The sequence below is a fragment of the Danio aesculapii genome, chromosome 1 (genome assembly GCF_903798145.1).
Source record: "Danio aesculapii chromosome 1, fDanAes4.1, whole genome shotgun sequence".
Lineage (NCBI taxonomy): Eukaryota > Metazoa > Chordata > Actinopteri > Cypriniformes > Danionidae > Danio > Danio aesculapii.
Genome location: NC_079435.1, coordinates 42,149,345 through 42,165,012, shown reverse-complemented (window position 1 = coordinate 42,165,012; position 15,668 = coordinate 42,149,345). Strand labels below are relative to the sequence as shown.

Sequence of the window (15,668 nt, the reverse complement as noted above, 5' to 3'; positions counted from 1 at the left end):
CTCTAAAATAGCGACTAAGCTGAAGGAAAATGAATGAATGAATACTCAATATTAGGGCTGCATGATATTGGAAAATCTGACATTGCGATATTCAGTTTTTTTTCTCCGATATATACTGCTATATGAATGTAATTAGATGACTTGAATAGCTCTATTTGGAAAGATTTCATTATTTAGCTTGACTGGGGTTTTTCTATGCAGTGGATCTGCATAAATTCTAATAAATAACAAGAAAAATAAACAGTAAGTAAACAGTGCTTTGTGGTTATCTGGGGAGTGTAACAATATTCAAGTACAGAAATTGAACAATCAAATGTAAAAAAACATGCTCATCATTGTATAAATGATAAAACAAATACATTAATAATCTTTTAATCTTTAATAAATAATCGAATCCTGCGATGTGACTATTGCAGATACACACACTGCAATATCGATGCTCAAACGATATATTGTTTAGCCCAACTAAATATTATATTGTAGTTCATATCTCACTACATCCAGTTTACTGTTTAAATTGTTAGATGTATGTGCTATTTGAAGGGATTGTTCACTCCAAATTTTCAAAATTGGTCACCATTTACTCACCCTCAGGTGGTGCTAAATCTTTATGACCTTTTTTTTTGTAACCAAAAAGAAGATATTCTGAAGAATGTTTGAAACCGTTTATCATTGACATCCATAGTATGGGAAAATAAAGATGTAAGCCAATGGCAGTGGTTTTTTTTTTCATTGTTTAAAATATCTTCAACAGAAAAATAGCAATTCGAAGAGGTTTACAAGTTAAGGATGAGGAAATGATGACAGAATTTTCAAAAACTATTAGTTGACTGTACTTTTAAAATGTGAGTAAACCAGTTGTTTTTAAAGTGATTAGTTGACTTTACTTAAAAAGTGAGTAAACCTGTTGCATTAAAATGATCAAGTAAATAAGTTATGTGGATAATTCTAAACAATTCAGTTACATCAACTTGGTTGGCACCAATAGCCTAGTGGTAAAAAGCGCCAACATATAGCACTGAGGTTCTCACAATGACCCAAGTTTGATTCCTGGCTTGAGGTCTTTTGCCGATCCTTCCTCCCTCTCTCCGCTCCCCATGTATTCCTGTCTCAACTCCACTGTTCTATATAATAAAGGTGAAAAGCGCCTAAAAATATATATTTTTAAAAAGTTACATTGTTACGACTAAAGTTTATTCATTTATTTTTGTTGTGCATTGCATGTGTCTTTTTTCTTTGTCCCACCACCATGTGTAGTTTTCTGTTATCACATAGGCTACCATTTTAATGTGGTCCAGGCTCTGATTGGCTGCTAGTTGCCAAGAGCTATAAAAGGGAACTTCTGGCAAAGTTTGAGGAGCTCATTTGTGGTGTGTCGGTTGCTGGGAGTGGAGAGCTCCTGGATTTCCATACCCCTCTGGCCGACAACCAAATGTTATTATTGTCCAAATCCCCATGTATGCTCACCACTTTTTGAGAGTTTAAGCTTAGGGGTGACCTGCCTATTTATTTGATTACTTTTGACTTTGTTTATGTTTACAGGGGAAGGTTATCTTCCTGTATTTTTCTTTAAAGATTCATTAGTTTTAAAATTGAAAGATTTTTAGTTTATTTACTTTGCAGATTCTTTTGTTTGTTTGTTTTTGGCCAGTGGCCACCCTCAAGAGATACTCATTTAACTTGCTACTTTCTATAATAAATCTACTCAATTACTCTCAACTGAGTGTCCGCGTTTGGTTTGTCGACCGAAGGGAATCTTTTTTTGTTTTTGTTTCCCTTGGGAAATCCAACATCCACAACCTTATTTCGTTTATTATGCCCATGTTGTTTTCCCCTACACTTGGGGCATAATATTCTTCAATTTAACAGTTCCAAGATACTTTGAGTTTACTCACTTTTTTAAATAGTCAACTTGTCACTTTTTTACTGCCTGTTCTACCAAATGGTTTACACACACAACATCGTTGGTTTACAAAAAATCGAACAACCATAATCCTGTTGCACTATACTACACTTGATTTTGGTTTTATTGTAAAAAAAAAAGAGAAAGAAATCATGTTAAATGAGAATCTAAAATATTTTATGGCATACTTTAAAAATAAAGATGATTTACTATTCAAAAATGTTTTATTTTGATTAAGATTTTAAATGAATTAGTCTTACACTTCACATTTTCAGATTTTTTATAGTATATGTATTAATTCTGGTTCTTTTACCATAAACCGACATGTCAATCATTTGGTAGAGGTTGATATTTTAGAAATTATGGGATGTGTTGAAAAAAAATGCATTGAGTGTGTTAACTAGCGACATTAGTAGTTAAGAAATGCAATCCAATTTATTTTTTTTGGTGGGGCAGTTAAAGGGTCAAGGTAATCATTTTAAGTAGTGTCATTCACGATTTTAAGTAATGGATAAATTTGTATAAGTATAGCAGTTATTAATAATCACAAATTGTTTTCTTTCTTTTACTCCACAGAAGCACATTATACGTAACGCACCATATGAAGTCACATCTGATCCCCAATTTTGACCATTGATTTGCAATCACCTGTAATCATGGCCTCCGGCGACCAAGAAGAGTCCCTTCAGACTCAAAACCACTACTTGTGTGGTTCTCTAGCAGCGTTCGCCAACATCATCATCACATTTCCCATTCACAAAGCCCTGTTCCGCCAGCAGCTGTTTGGCGTGCATGCATGGGATGCCGTGCGAGGGCTCCAGAGGGACGGTTTGCGGACCCTATATCGTGGCATCCTTCCACCATTGCTCCAAAAAAGCAGCACAATCGCAATTATGTTCGGACTCTACGAGGATTTCTCCAGAATTCTGAGGGTTCATGCTCCTGAAGCCCCCGTCCAGTTTAGAGACGCCATTGCAGCAATATTAGCAGGAACAGCGGAAGCAGTTTTGACGCCTTTTGAGAGGGTGCAAACTCTACTGCAGGACCCTCGTCATCATGGGAACTTTCAGAACACCGCACACATTTTTCGTGTTTTGCTACAGCAACATGGCTTTTTAGAGCTGTACCGTGGCCTCGTCCCGATCCTGATCAGAAATGGCCCCAGCAATGCTTTGTTCTTTGGTCTGCGTGGACCGATTAAGGAATTGCTCCCTGAAGTTGAGTCAAAGGCCGGGCATTTAATTAATGATTTTGTGTGTGGAGGGATTTTAGGAGCAGGTCTCGGAGTGGTGTTTTACCCTCTGAATGTGGCCAAGTCTCATGCGCAGGTACAGATCGGAGGACCGTTTCAGTCCTGCAGGGTGATTTTAGCTAGTGTTTTGAGAGAGAGGGATGGGAAGGTGAGCCGTCTGTTTCGAGGTGTGCATTTGAACTTCCAGAGGTCGATATTTTCTTGGGGCATCATAAATGCTGCGTATGAACTCTTGTTGAAAATGATGTGATCGAGATGAGACTTAAGGTTAAGGTGAAGGAGAGTTAAGGTTGGAAGAGCATTCCTGATTTGGAGAAATTAGTCTTCCTTTTACTCTATTTCTGCTGCTAATAAAACAGAAGAACAGGGATTATTTAAAGTGCCGTATTCAAGGTTAATGGAAAATCTTTAATTTTAGCTATATCATTTTAAATTCATGGACATTTTTACATTTGGAGCAAACTTTCTAAAATAATTTTGAAAGAAGTACCTTATACTCTCAGAAATTACGTATCAAGGGCATCCACTGGGGTGATACCTTTTCAAAAGGTGCACATTTGTACCTAAAAGGTCAATTTCAGTACTTTAAGGGTACATATTAGTACCTAAAGAGAACAAAAGTGTGCCTCTTGAAATTTTTAAGAATTAATATGCAACTTTTGAGGTACCAATGTGGATATGTTTGGCACAAAATGTGTACTGTTTGAAAAGGTACCACCTCAGTGACATCTCTTGTTCCTCTTAGAGGCTATGTTTAAATTTATTTGACTACAAATAAAGTAAAGCCATTCATATTTTTTGAATTCTTACGATTTAAAATAAACTTTTTCTATTTAAATATATTTAAAAATGTAATTTATTCCTGTGAATTCAAGGCTAAGTTTGTTGATGTTGAAAATTTTGTGTTAAAACTTGAATTTTTTTTTTCTTTGATTTTAAAGAATAACATTTATTAAAAAATAAACAAAATGCGAAATGTTTTATTAAATACTTTCACTGTAAACGTTGACTATTTCAATGTATCATTATTTTAAATTTTTGGTTTAAAATTTGATCAGTTTCTGTATTCATTGACACATCAAAACAACTACTAATTCATGACATCTGTTTCACAAGTGCTCATAAAATAGTGGATATTTAGTGAAATTTCACACTTGACAAGTTTGGTTAGATTAAAATTAAAGAATAAGCAATTGCCTTGTATGATATACCATTAAATTCATTAGAACTTAGTTTAAATTTTATATCAACTGTTTGTTTTAATACTAAAGATAATTCACTTAATATTAATGAAAAAATGTGGCGATGATGCTCTGCAAAAATCTCTTGTGTTGTATAGGAAAAAGTCAAACAGGTTTGCAAACGGTTTACATTTTTAGTAGAACCTTTCCTTTAATATCTTATTGGATGAAACCCAAGTCTTATCATTTATATAGAGATTGTATGGGGTCAAAATTAGAAGCATCGAGTGTTGAGAGAGAGAGAGGCATTTTTAACCTCAGCTCACTTAGGGTTTTCTCTGATGGCTTCCCAGCATGCTTTTTTCTTCTAAGCTCTCTGTACTGTGTCTCTTAACCACACAGTATTCCAAATACTAAGTGTTTCATTACTATTGTGGGAATGATCAGGATCACAGTTTACACTGCCACCATCTTTTAACCACCAACTTTCTATATAGTATTTGCTGAGTTAACTTTAGTGACGCCAAATGCTGTAGACTTCTGAAGACTTTAGTTCCAGTGCAAGCATTGATTAGTCATCTGGAAATCGACAAACACGAGAGACAATTTAGTGTTTGTGGTCACTGTAGCTTTCGTGTGGTCACAGAATCGTCCCATTTGAGCCAGAATTGTTCATGCTTTTAGCGCCTGCTGAAGTCTCACAGACCAATTCAATGACATGAGCCAGAATTCGTCATGCTTTTAGCGGCTGCTGAAACTATAAAGATTATTTCATTGACATAAGCAATGATTTGGTCATTTTGGTTGGTTTCTCGTGCACTCTGCTCTTTGAATCACTACCAAATATATTAGGATTTTATAAAGGTGGAACCACAGACCTCAGTTTACAATGGCAACGTGCCACGAGGCACTTTGAATGATGTCAGTTGTCTCTAAGTGCAGTTTTATAGAATTAGAGTATAATATCTGTTCAGATCCCATTCAGTTTGAAAGTTTGCGGTCTGTAATATTTTGTCACGTTTTTTCTCAAGCAGTCATTACTGCAGTCTTCAATGTGTCTCAGTCTTTCAGAAGTCAATCTAATGTGTGGAATTGGTGCGTTTCATATTATTATCAATGCTGATTCCCACGGGTCATGGAATTTCTGCAATATCATGGAATTTTAAAAGGTCGTGGAATATTAGGGATTTTTGTTTGTCGTTTGTATATTTCTAACATTTCTTGTGGTGTTTTGCAGTGAACATATACACAAATTTATACATTTTAGTTCTTCAAATTCTTTTTTTGACCTTAATGACTATTAGTCTCAAAACAACACTCAAAAAAATCACTTGCTTCTTGTTTTTACTTTCTTAACTTGTTTAAAATGAATTGAAACAACACAATTGTTCATTTTTGGAGGGACAATTAATTGTTTTATGTTCATTCCACTTTTATTTGTAAAAAACGATTGTGTGGAACCCAGCATATTTTACAGTGTATAAATCCTACTACATCATATTTGATACAAAGATTACTCTAAATCAGAGATGCCCAAACTAGGACCCGCGAGTAACCTTTGATTTAGCCCACCATCTCATCTGAGAAAGGAGTACGAATGATGGGCAGGGTTGGGGCGAATGATTTTGACAGAGATTGTCTTTTCTAGTTTAAGATAATCTTTTTTCTTTGTTTTATTGCTGAGCTACAAAAAACCCAACTGAAATGAAATCTTTCATTTATATGTTAATTGTAAATACGTAAAGAAATACTTTGTAAAAATGTAAATACTGTCACTCGACAGATAGAGGACAATGCAGAAGTCATCTGCGAGCAAATCAAGGAAAAATCAGGTGCGGCTTGACTAGCTTAACTCCATTCTGCTATAAATGCGATCATTTTTACTGCAATAGGTTCATCATAAAAATGTTTTTAAAAAATTTACACTGCATTAGTTAATACAAAGAATGTGTACTAGTTAGTTTTAAATATTATTAAATAAATTAGGTAGCTATATTTACCTTCGGCTCTCTAGCCTCAATCTAGTTTGGTTTTGAGCCCTTCATGGGAAAAAGTTTGAGCACCCCTGCTCTAAATAATCAAAATAAACAAAACAGTTCAAATCTCTTCAACAAGAACATCAACAAGAACATTAGACACATTTTTAGACAAATTACACATTTTAGCAGAAACACACTTATGTAGTCTTCACTGTAAAAAATGCAGGGGTCCACACAATCCATTCATATAGTTTCAGCACAAATCAATTCATTAACTTTCGAAATTTAACACATTTAAGGCGATTAAACATGAAAAAATTAACTTGTTCCAACAGAATCTCAATAATGAAGTGGTTTCAGCTCATTTTAAATAAGTTTTTGAACAAGCAACAACAATTTTTAAAGTGTTTTTAAATAGGCTTTGGCTGAATGTGTGTCGCGATGCACATGATACATAAAGTTAAACACCTAAGGAGAAGTGCCCATGTCTATGACAACTTGAGGTATCGCACACCAGATGAGCACAACATGTGAATATAAAATATAAAACCAATATAAAACAATGCTAGTCAGAAATTTGAACACGCAAAAATCTTATCTAGTCCAAATATCAAAAAATACTTAAATCAAGAAGCAGTTTCTTGACAAGAAAAACATACATTCTTGTTTTATGTCATAAATAATGTAAAATTTCCCTAAAACAAGCAAAATAATCTAGTTTTTCCTTTTGAAATATTTACCTTACCCCACTGGCAGATATTTTAGCTTGTTTTAGAGAAAAACTCTCTTAATTTTGACACATTATTTCTTCAAACAAGACTATATGTTTTGCTTGTCCTTATTTTAAATATTTGGATTTGAGATAAGACAAGAAAAAAATCTGTAGGATATCGCAAAATTATTCTCTAAATTGTGCACAATTTCCTTGATTTTGTGTTAAATTCAGCGATCGCAACATATTGAGGGACTGCTCAACATTACATTTACCTGTTTATCTATTATTAATAATGTAAAATCTGCTTTTAAGTCAGTGAAAGTCAGAGAATTTAACATTTTGGCTTAGAGTGGATACCCTGGATATTATTATTATCAATGTTGAAATGGTTTGAAAATGTAAAAAGAACAATATATATTTAACATGGCAATCTAAACACTTGATTGTAACTTTTGATCAAGTAAGGAAAGACCGGGGGGAGGGGGGGGGGTACTGAACCCAATCTTTTGAACAGTAATGCATGAATGCAGATGCTGGACAATTAAACAAAAGCATCAAGAAAGAAACATTTAGCTTCAGCTTGTTTTATGCCATTCTTTAAATGTATGAACTTTAACATGAGCACATGCTTGGACTGTAATTACTGATGTAAAAAGGAAAAAATTAAATAACATTTAAAAAAAACAACCTTTAAGCTCAAAACACTGTATAAATCAATTGCATGTGCACTGAATTTAATCTTTCTAAGCATAAACACTGACCACTTTTATAGCACTTATATATGACATCAAATAAATACTCTAGCAACTATCCTTTAAATTCACATTAATCTATACATATTCATGCTGAAATGTTGTTTATGTCGTCAACATTATCTTCCTATGCATTTTGTTTTGTCCATGTGATTTCATTTGATGGCTCATATTGTCCTCTACAGCTGTTGTAAAAAAAATGTAGCAAACATTTGGTGGATGATGTTAAGTGTTGTGTAATTGTGCCATTTTTGTGTTATGTCTACATTCAGGCTAAGCAAAGACTGTATGTGTTTCCGTGTATTTTTTAAATTATAAAAATACTGTGATTTTTATGTTAAATATTATAAGCTATAAATAAAACCAAACTGATTGAATATTACATGAAGGCCTTTTTATTAAAATCATTCAGTGTCACTCTGAAATTAACATGTTTTAATACTTTTAACAAGAAATAGGTCAAGTAAGTTGTAACTGCTCATTGATCTGCTGTATGTTACATTATTCTTTCTTCAGAAATAGTTTGGATCACCATTTCAAATTTATTTCTGCTTTGTTTTTTTTAAAGCAATGACCATATGGGTTTATGTGGTGTAATTCAGTGGTTCTCAACCACGTTCGTGGAGGACCACCCGCTCTGCACATTTTCCAGGTCTCCTCAACCAAGCACACCTGAGTCAGGTTAATGGTGAATTCGTACGAGTTCAGTCATACGAAAATGTACGATTTTAAAAAGGAGGCATGGCACCCAACCCCACCCCTAAACCCAAACGTCATTGGGTGATGAGCAAATGGTACTAAATAGTACGAATTAGATCAAACGAATTGATAGGAATTAGCCACTAAATCAAAAAGTTATGAATAGCTGTGAGATTGTGTTGCATTATCAGCTCATTAGCTGTAATGACTGTGACAAACAAAGGAGACATCCAAAACATGTCCTGTTGGTTGTCCTCTGGGAACCTACATACTAAATAAAATGCGAGGACGGCCTATACAGAAATTCAAATGTTTTCCTTTAAAATTGAACTTCCATATTATATAAAGAGACATCCTTCATGTTACATTATATTTTATTTACTTTGATTACTATAGCTATAATCACGTTTTTTGTTTGTTTTTGTACCTATAATTTAAGTAGGCACTTTTTACAGTGTTAAATGTGTTGATTATATATGTGACTCTTACCTGACTTTCCTAAGTTTTTATTTTTATTTTATTATTAATATTGTGTTTTAACAAAAAACGAATTACCGGTTTGTAAACATTCAAGATGCGTGCGCAGCGAGGTTGCAGAAAAAAACGGGAGCGCTAGCATTTACAGCGAGGGAATGACATCCGATGCGGTACAGATTTTGTTGTTGTATTAGAGATATAAGTTATATTGATTTCATACATATTATTTACATAATGCTTTCAGTGTGTTATAACAGCTTGTCACCCAGTGATAAGCACAGTTATTTGGCAAAATTAACGTTAGAGTGAGCGGTGTTCGTCTGACAGGTCCATTTGCGATAACACTCTCCCAATGGATATATAGATACCAGATTCAAAACTTTGTAGAGCTAAAAACCGAGTTTCTGCCTAGCCAAAGACAAGAAAAGAAGATGGAACTGTACAAGGCCTGGGTAATCATCAAGCAAAACAACTGCATTCTGACCGCGAACTGTACCTGTTCGGCAGGTATGGGAACTTAAATTTTTATATTTCATTCTTATCATTCAGTGTCCGCAGTTTAATTAACCATATTTAACAGTTTTTGCTGAAATCATTGCTACAATCAAAAATGAGTAATGTGTATGATTCATAGCATGAACTTACCTGATATAAAATGAAAACTGCAGAGTCGAGCATTTTTAATTAGGTCCTCACTCCATTCAGCTCTTATGATGACTGTTAGCCAAAGACATCTGCAGTTGGCATTAAAAGCAGCGTGGTGTACGGTAAAATTTAAGTTTTACTATTTTTAAACTTCGAATTTTGCATCCTACCGCACAACACAACATGTTTGCTATTGCAACCAGTCTTTTTTGGCAACCGGTATTAAACAATTTAAGTCTCAAAGAAAATCCTGCTAATTAGGTAAGGATGAAGAAAATTTACATTTGTGAATATAATATTTACCTAATAAAAAATGTCTATACATTTTATGTTGTGTTGGTCATGAGAAAAGTAACAAATTATATTGCGCATTGAAAATCAATGTTAAACTTACATTTTGATGTAAAAAAGATGGATAAATCAGATTAAAACACTTTAACGTGGGCATTTGACAAAAAGATGACAAATACTTGAGTTACAGAAGACACAATTGGAATTAGGATTACCAAATTTAGATAAAATCTCGTTTGTGGGGTAGATATTGTGTAACACTTTTAAATGTAATTCTTTAACTTTGTTTGGAACTCTAAATTTGTAAGATAAGAGTTTTTTTTCCAATTAATTTGATCTATTAGAGAATTCCAAAGACATTTTCCCCTCCGTGTGATTCATTTCTTTGACTGAAACACATTTCTTATCATTTTATTCATACATTATAGGTTGTAAATGCATTTGTCTTCAAAAACTTTGGTTCTTTTTTAACAATCACTTCAAATGACAAGTGGCATTTCATTAAATGAGCAAAGCCATGACCTTAATCATAGTATGAAATTCTTTATGAATAACAGGGAAATTATATTTACCCATAAAATCCCCATATGAATAGAAGAATCACAAAGATAATTAATTTCTTTTTCATGCAAATTCTTATAAAAAAAATCGATTTATTATTTACAAAGCTTTCGTTGTTCCGTAGCTTCACTTTGTGCGGTGAGAAATTGTGAACGAAACATAACAGAACAGAACAGAACAGAACCTGTTCAAGAAATTAAAAGTGTTTTAAAGAGAGTTTGAATGAAAAAAAAACTACAAGTTAACAAAAAATTTGAGACCTCCAATCTTTTTTATAAATTATCAAGTCTGGCGAATTAACACAGTTTCTAATCCAATTTACTTTAAAAGTGTAATTTATGTAAAAAAAAAAACGATCATGTCAAAACCACCATCAGCTTTCTTACCACTGAGAACGTGTTTCTTCAGGTGCTGGTGTTTGTTTTCCAAAAGAAATTAAACAATGAACTATATTTTTTTTTTACATGTATTGCCTGACTTTCCTAAGTAGTATTTGTAGGCAGCGTGTTGATGATGTTGTTAACTCCCTTTATTAGATATAGCCTAGTTTGCACTAAACAACAATCTCCAACAGGGGGCGACGATAGCCTGTCTAAAACCGCATACACACACAAGTTACATTGTACTGGAAGGTAGTTTCTTACCATAGATGTAATGTTTCTTAATTCTTACAGCTGAAAATGTGATTTTTTTTACCCTGGTATTAATATCCAGCCACTATAAATGACTAGTTTGTATTCTTGGACGTGTTTGGACATTAACTTCTGAATACGTCATTATTCAAAGACCTGAGGAGATTTCTCTGCATGAAAGACTCGAGAATGGCAGATTAATCTGCTGCTGCATCTCCAATAAGGTAGGTAATTACATATGAAAGAAATGTGGATGATATGTCGAGATGATTGACAGGAGAACCTAAGCAACCTTTCGTTAATGAGGAAGTACACTCAAAAGTAAGCCTATGTACTTTTAACCCTTTAACTGCCTGCTCTACCAAATGGTTGATCATATTTTGACTGTTTTAAATAATAAAGTCATTTAATGAATGGCTGTTTTAAATAATGGTTACCACTGCACAGCATTGTTGGTTTACAAAAAAAATCAAACAAACATAATCCTGTTGCACTACTACACTTGATTTTGGTTTTATTGTGAAAAAAAAAGTAAAATAGAGAATCTGAAATATTTTAAGGCATATTTCAAAATATAAAAATGATATCGGCACCAATAGCCTTTTGGTTAAGTGTGCCGACATATAGCACCATGGTGCTCATGGCGACCCGAGTTCGATTCCTGGCTTGAGGTCCTTTATCGACCCTTCCCCCCTCTCTGCTCCCAACTATTTCTTGTCAATTCTCTGCACTATTTTATCCATTAAAGGTTAAAAAACCCTAAAATAAATAATTAAATAAAATAAAGATGATTTAGTATTCAAAAATGTTTTATTTTGATTATTTTTTTTATAAATTGGTCTTACACTTTTCAGATTTTTTTAGTTTTTTAATTCTGGTACTTTTACCATAAACAACATACCATTTGGTAGAGGTTTATATTTTATAAATTGTGGGATGCTTTGAAAAAAAAAAGCATTGAGTGTGTTAACTAGCAACATTAGAAGTTACAATCCAATTTTTTTTTTTTTTGGTGGGGCATTTTGAAGGGTTAAGTATGTGAATTGCGGCACAGCAGGAGTGTCCGTTTAAAATATGGCACCGTTTTTGTTATATAATGCCACAAAAATGATATAAATGAGACGTTGCGCTGTTAAGAAAAGGTTTGTTTATTTGTTTGTTTTATTCTGTAAACTACTAATGTATTTTTTCCAAATTTAAAATAAAAATGTTGTCATTTGGAGCCTTTTCCCCTGTAAAATAACAAAAAAGTGGAATCGTACCAGACATGTATTTGGTCATTTTTAGACAACAAAGTCAAGAAATCAGTATTTGGTGGAATAACCCTTATTTTAAATCACAAAAAATGAACACGTGTTATTTGAACCCAGGGGTCCAGCATATGTTTTACGTAGCGGATGCCCATCTAGCTGCAACCCAGCACTGGGAAACACCCATTCACACTCATTCACACACATACAGCACACTACGGCCAATTTGGTGTATTCAATTGGCCTATACCACGTGTCTTTGGACTGTGGGGGAAACCAGAACACCCGGAGGAAACCCACGGCCACACCGGGAAACATGCAAACTCCACACAGAAATGCCAACTGACTCAGCCGGGACTCGAACCAGCTACTGAGCTACAACTACTGAGCCACCGTGTCACCCTATAACCAATTGTCATTTTCTTTAAAAATGTTCCATATACTGCAATATAATTGTTAGAATTGGTGAATAGATGTTATCAGACCATTATTAAAGTAAACAAATATTAACGCTTTACTCAAACCCACACCAGCACATCCAGAGAAACAAACGTTTTCAATTGGTCTCAATGTTTTTCACAGATGTATATAAAATCTAGCTTCTGCTTCTCACATCAATAGAATATTTCTCTATGTATATCTATAGCGAGGCCCTGTTCAGTCTACTGACAAAATTAGATACCAGTTATTTTTAAAGCACTTTGTCATCAGTATCTAAACTGTCACACACTTCCTTTTATATCCATTTGCCTATTGTTATTTTACCATCCTCACACATAAACCTACACACCCCTTTATCGCAGCATCTCATACATATCAATGAGATTTTCATATCAAACAAAAACATCCACATGTTCACGTTGCACAATTGTAGGGTTGAAAATCTCCAAACGCCTTTTGTGTTTGATGATCTCACAACACATTGTTTGAAGTGCACGCTTTCCTCTGGTCCGCAGAGCTTCTGTCTCTGGAAAAGATGAATGCTCTGGTTCATCGCTCTTTGATAGCATTAGCTATTAGCCCAGGCTTTGATTGGTACAATGACATTAGCCTCCTACATCCACATTGTCACCGATACGAGTGGGTGAATGTGAAACCTCCAGCACAGAAGCACACACTGAGTCTTATGAAGTGCTCCAGGGTGCTTATTAACACATTTTTGAATGCAAGACAGTAAAAGTCGGTTAAGATAATAATTAAGCACTACACTATTGCTATTAATAGCGCATATAAGAACAATGAAGCATAGTATGTTCACAATGAAGGATCAAATGAATAATGCATAGTCCCTTTATGCATATTACGAATACATATGCATAATTTGGCACACACTCCCACAATACAAATGGTAAACGAGTTATTCTACAATTATATTTTATGTCCATTACTGATAATTAGATTTATTCTGTTTTCTTTAGACAGAAAAACAATGTTATTAATCCAGGATGAATTTCACACAAATATATTGTGGACACTGTTTCAGTTTGTCTGAAATATATTGTGGTTTCAGTTTGTCTTAAATAGCCTTGAAGTTTTTGCAGCATCAAAAATGAATAAATGAATACATTTAGTCCTGTTTTATCTTTTTTTCTATAATTATTTTTTCGGGGCTTTCACCTTTAATGGATAGGAAAGTGTAAAGTATTGACAGGAAAGCATGGGGAACAGAGAGAGGGGAAGGATCGGCACAGGACCACGAGGCGGGAATCGAACTCGGGTCACCGTGAGCACCGGAGTGCATGTGTTGACGCACTAACCATCACACCACTGGCACCGTCTGCATTATTTATCTTTCTAACTCTAAATGCTTAAAAAGGGTTTGCAGATTGTTTAAATTTTCAAAAAATGAATTATTTGACTCATATCTGTTACTGATAAAAACAAATCTTTATAACTGAAAGAAAATAATTCCAGTTCAAAACTCAAAATGTGAACTCTAAAGCTGTCGTTTCAACCTAATTTTGGGGAAAACGTAAATGAACCAAATTGTTGGTTTATATATATATATATATATATATATATATATATATATATATATATATATATATATATATATATATATATATATATATATATATATATATATATATATATATATATATATATATATATAAAATGACATAACAGTTGGTTTTATTTAAAATTGGGTTGACATAATCCAGTATAAAAATATTAATACAGACAATTTATTGAAATTAGTGCAGCACATTGTGCTTTATTTTCACAAATTTCAACGTCTGTTGTGCATCTAAATAAATTCACATGTTATTTCACCAGAAATTATTTCTAAAATTAATATAATCAAGAGGGGTTTGGGTGGTTTGGAAGACCCATCCCTCACTGACAAAGGTTCAGAATTTATCCCATTCATGAGCTCATTTGTCCTATTTTGACTGCTATGCTAACATAAATAATAAAAACAACCCATCGAAAAGGCTTTAAGACCAAGCGGAATCCTGGATTGACTTAATCAGTTTTGGCCAGTGCAAACAATTATTATAGTCCAACATCCAGCTGTGCAAAAAAAAACTCTGACATAAGCAAAGTCTTATTTTTGCTGTTGTTTTTTAAACAGACAAAACATTTGACAAGTAACTTTAATTCTAAATCTTGGACCTTATTCTTGAAAGAAAACATGACCAATAAAAAAAGAATACTGTTTTGGCTATTGTTGTTATCCATGAAGAGAGGCTAGAAAAATTGTTAAGTTCTAAATTATTATTATTATTATTATTAGCAATGTCGCCTCACAGCAAGAAGGTCACTAGTTCGAACCTTGGTTGGGTCAGTTGGCATTTCTGTGTGGAGTTGTATGTTCTCCCTGTGTTCGTGTGGGTTTCCTCTGGGGGCTCCAGTTTCCTCCACAAGTCCAAAGACATGCGCTATAGGTGAATTGAATAAGCTAAAGTGTCCGTAGTGTATGTGTGTGAATAAGGGTGTATGGATGTTTCCTGGTGATGGGTTGTGGCTGGAAGGGCATCTGCTGCGTAAAACATACGCAAGATAAGTTGGTGGTTCATTCCGCTGTGGTGACTCCTTATTAATAAAGGGACTAAGCCAAAAAGAAAATTAATGAATAAATTATTATTATTATTATTCAAATGGACAGATTCTGACTAAGGAAAGTTGAATGTATTGGCCAGTTTGTTATTTGCCTAATAAATTACAATAGGCTACAGTTTTTAATTTAAAACATTTTTCTAATGATTTATGATGTAATAAATTTGTATTTTAAAAATAAATATTTTATTTTTCTTTTATTTATTCAACATATTTAGGAAATATTTTTGGTACATCAAAAAGTGTGGTTATGATGACCTCTCAACAAGCT

At 33.7% G+C, this 15,668-nt stretch overlaps 1 protein-coding gene across 1 annotated transcript; it reads left to right on the top strand.

Annotated features, from left to right (window-relative positions):
• Window positions 1–2,486: 2,486 nt before the first annotated feature.
• slc25a51a (solute carrier family 25 member 51a) lies at window positions 2,487–3,934 on the top strand. The gene has a single exon (XM_056446328.1). The coding sequence runs from the start codon at window positions 2,560–2,562 to the stop codon at window positions 3,403–3,405; it is 846 nt and encodes a 281-aa protein (XP_056302303.1). The 5' UTR covers window positions 2,487–2,559; the 3' UTR covers window positions 3,406–3,934.
• Window positions 3,935–15,668: the final 11,734 nt, after the last annotated feature.

What these genes read in the sequence shown, in the direction of transcription:
- slc25a51a (XM_056446328.1), top strand. Translation starts at nt 2,560, where the DNA reads ATGGCCTCCGGCGACCAAGAAGAGTCCCTTCAGACTCAAAACCACTAC.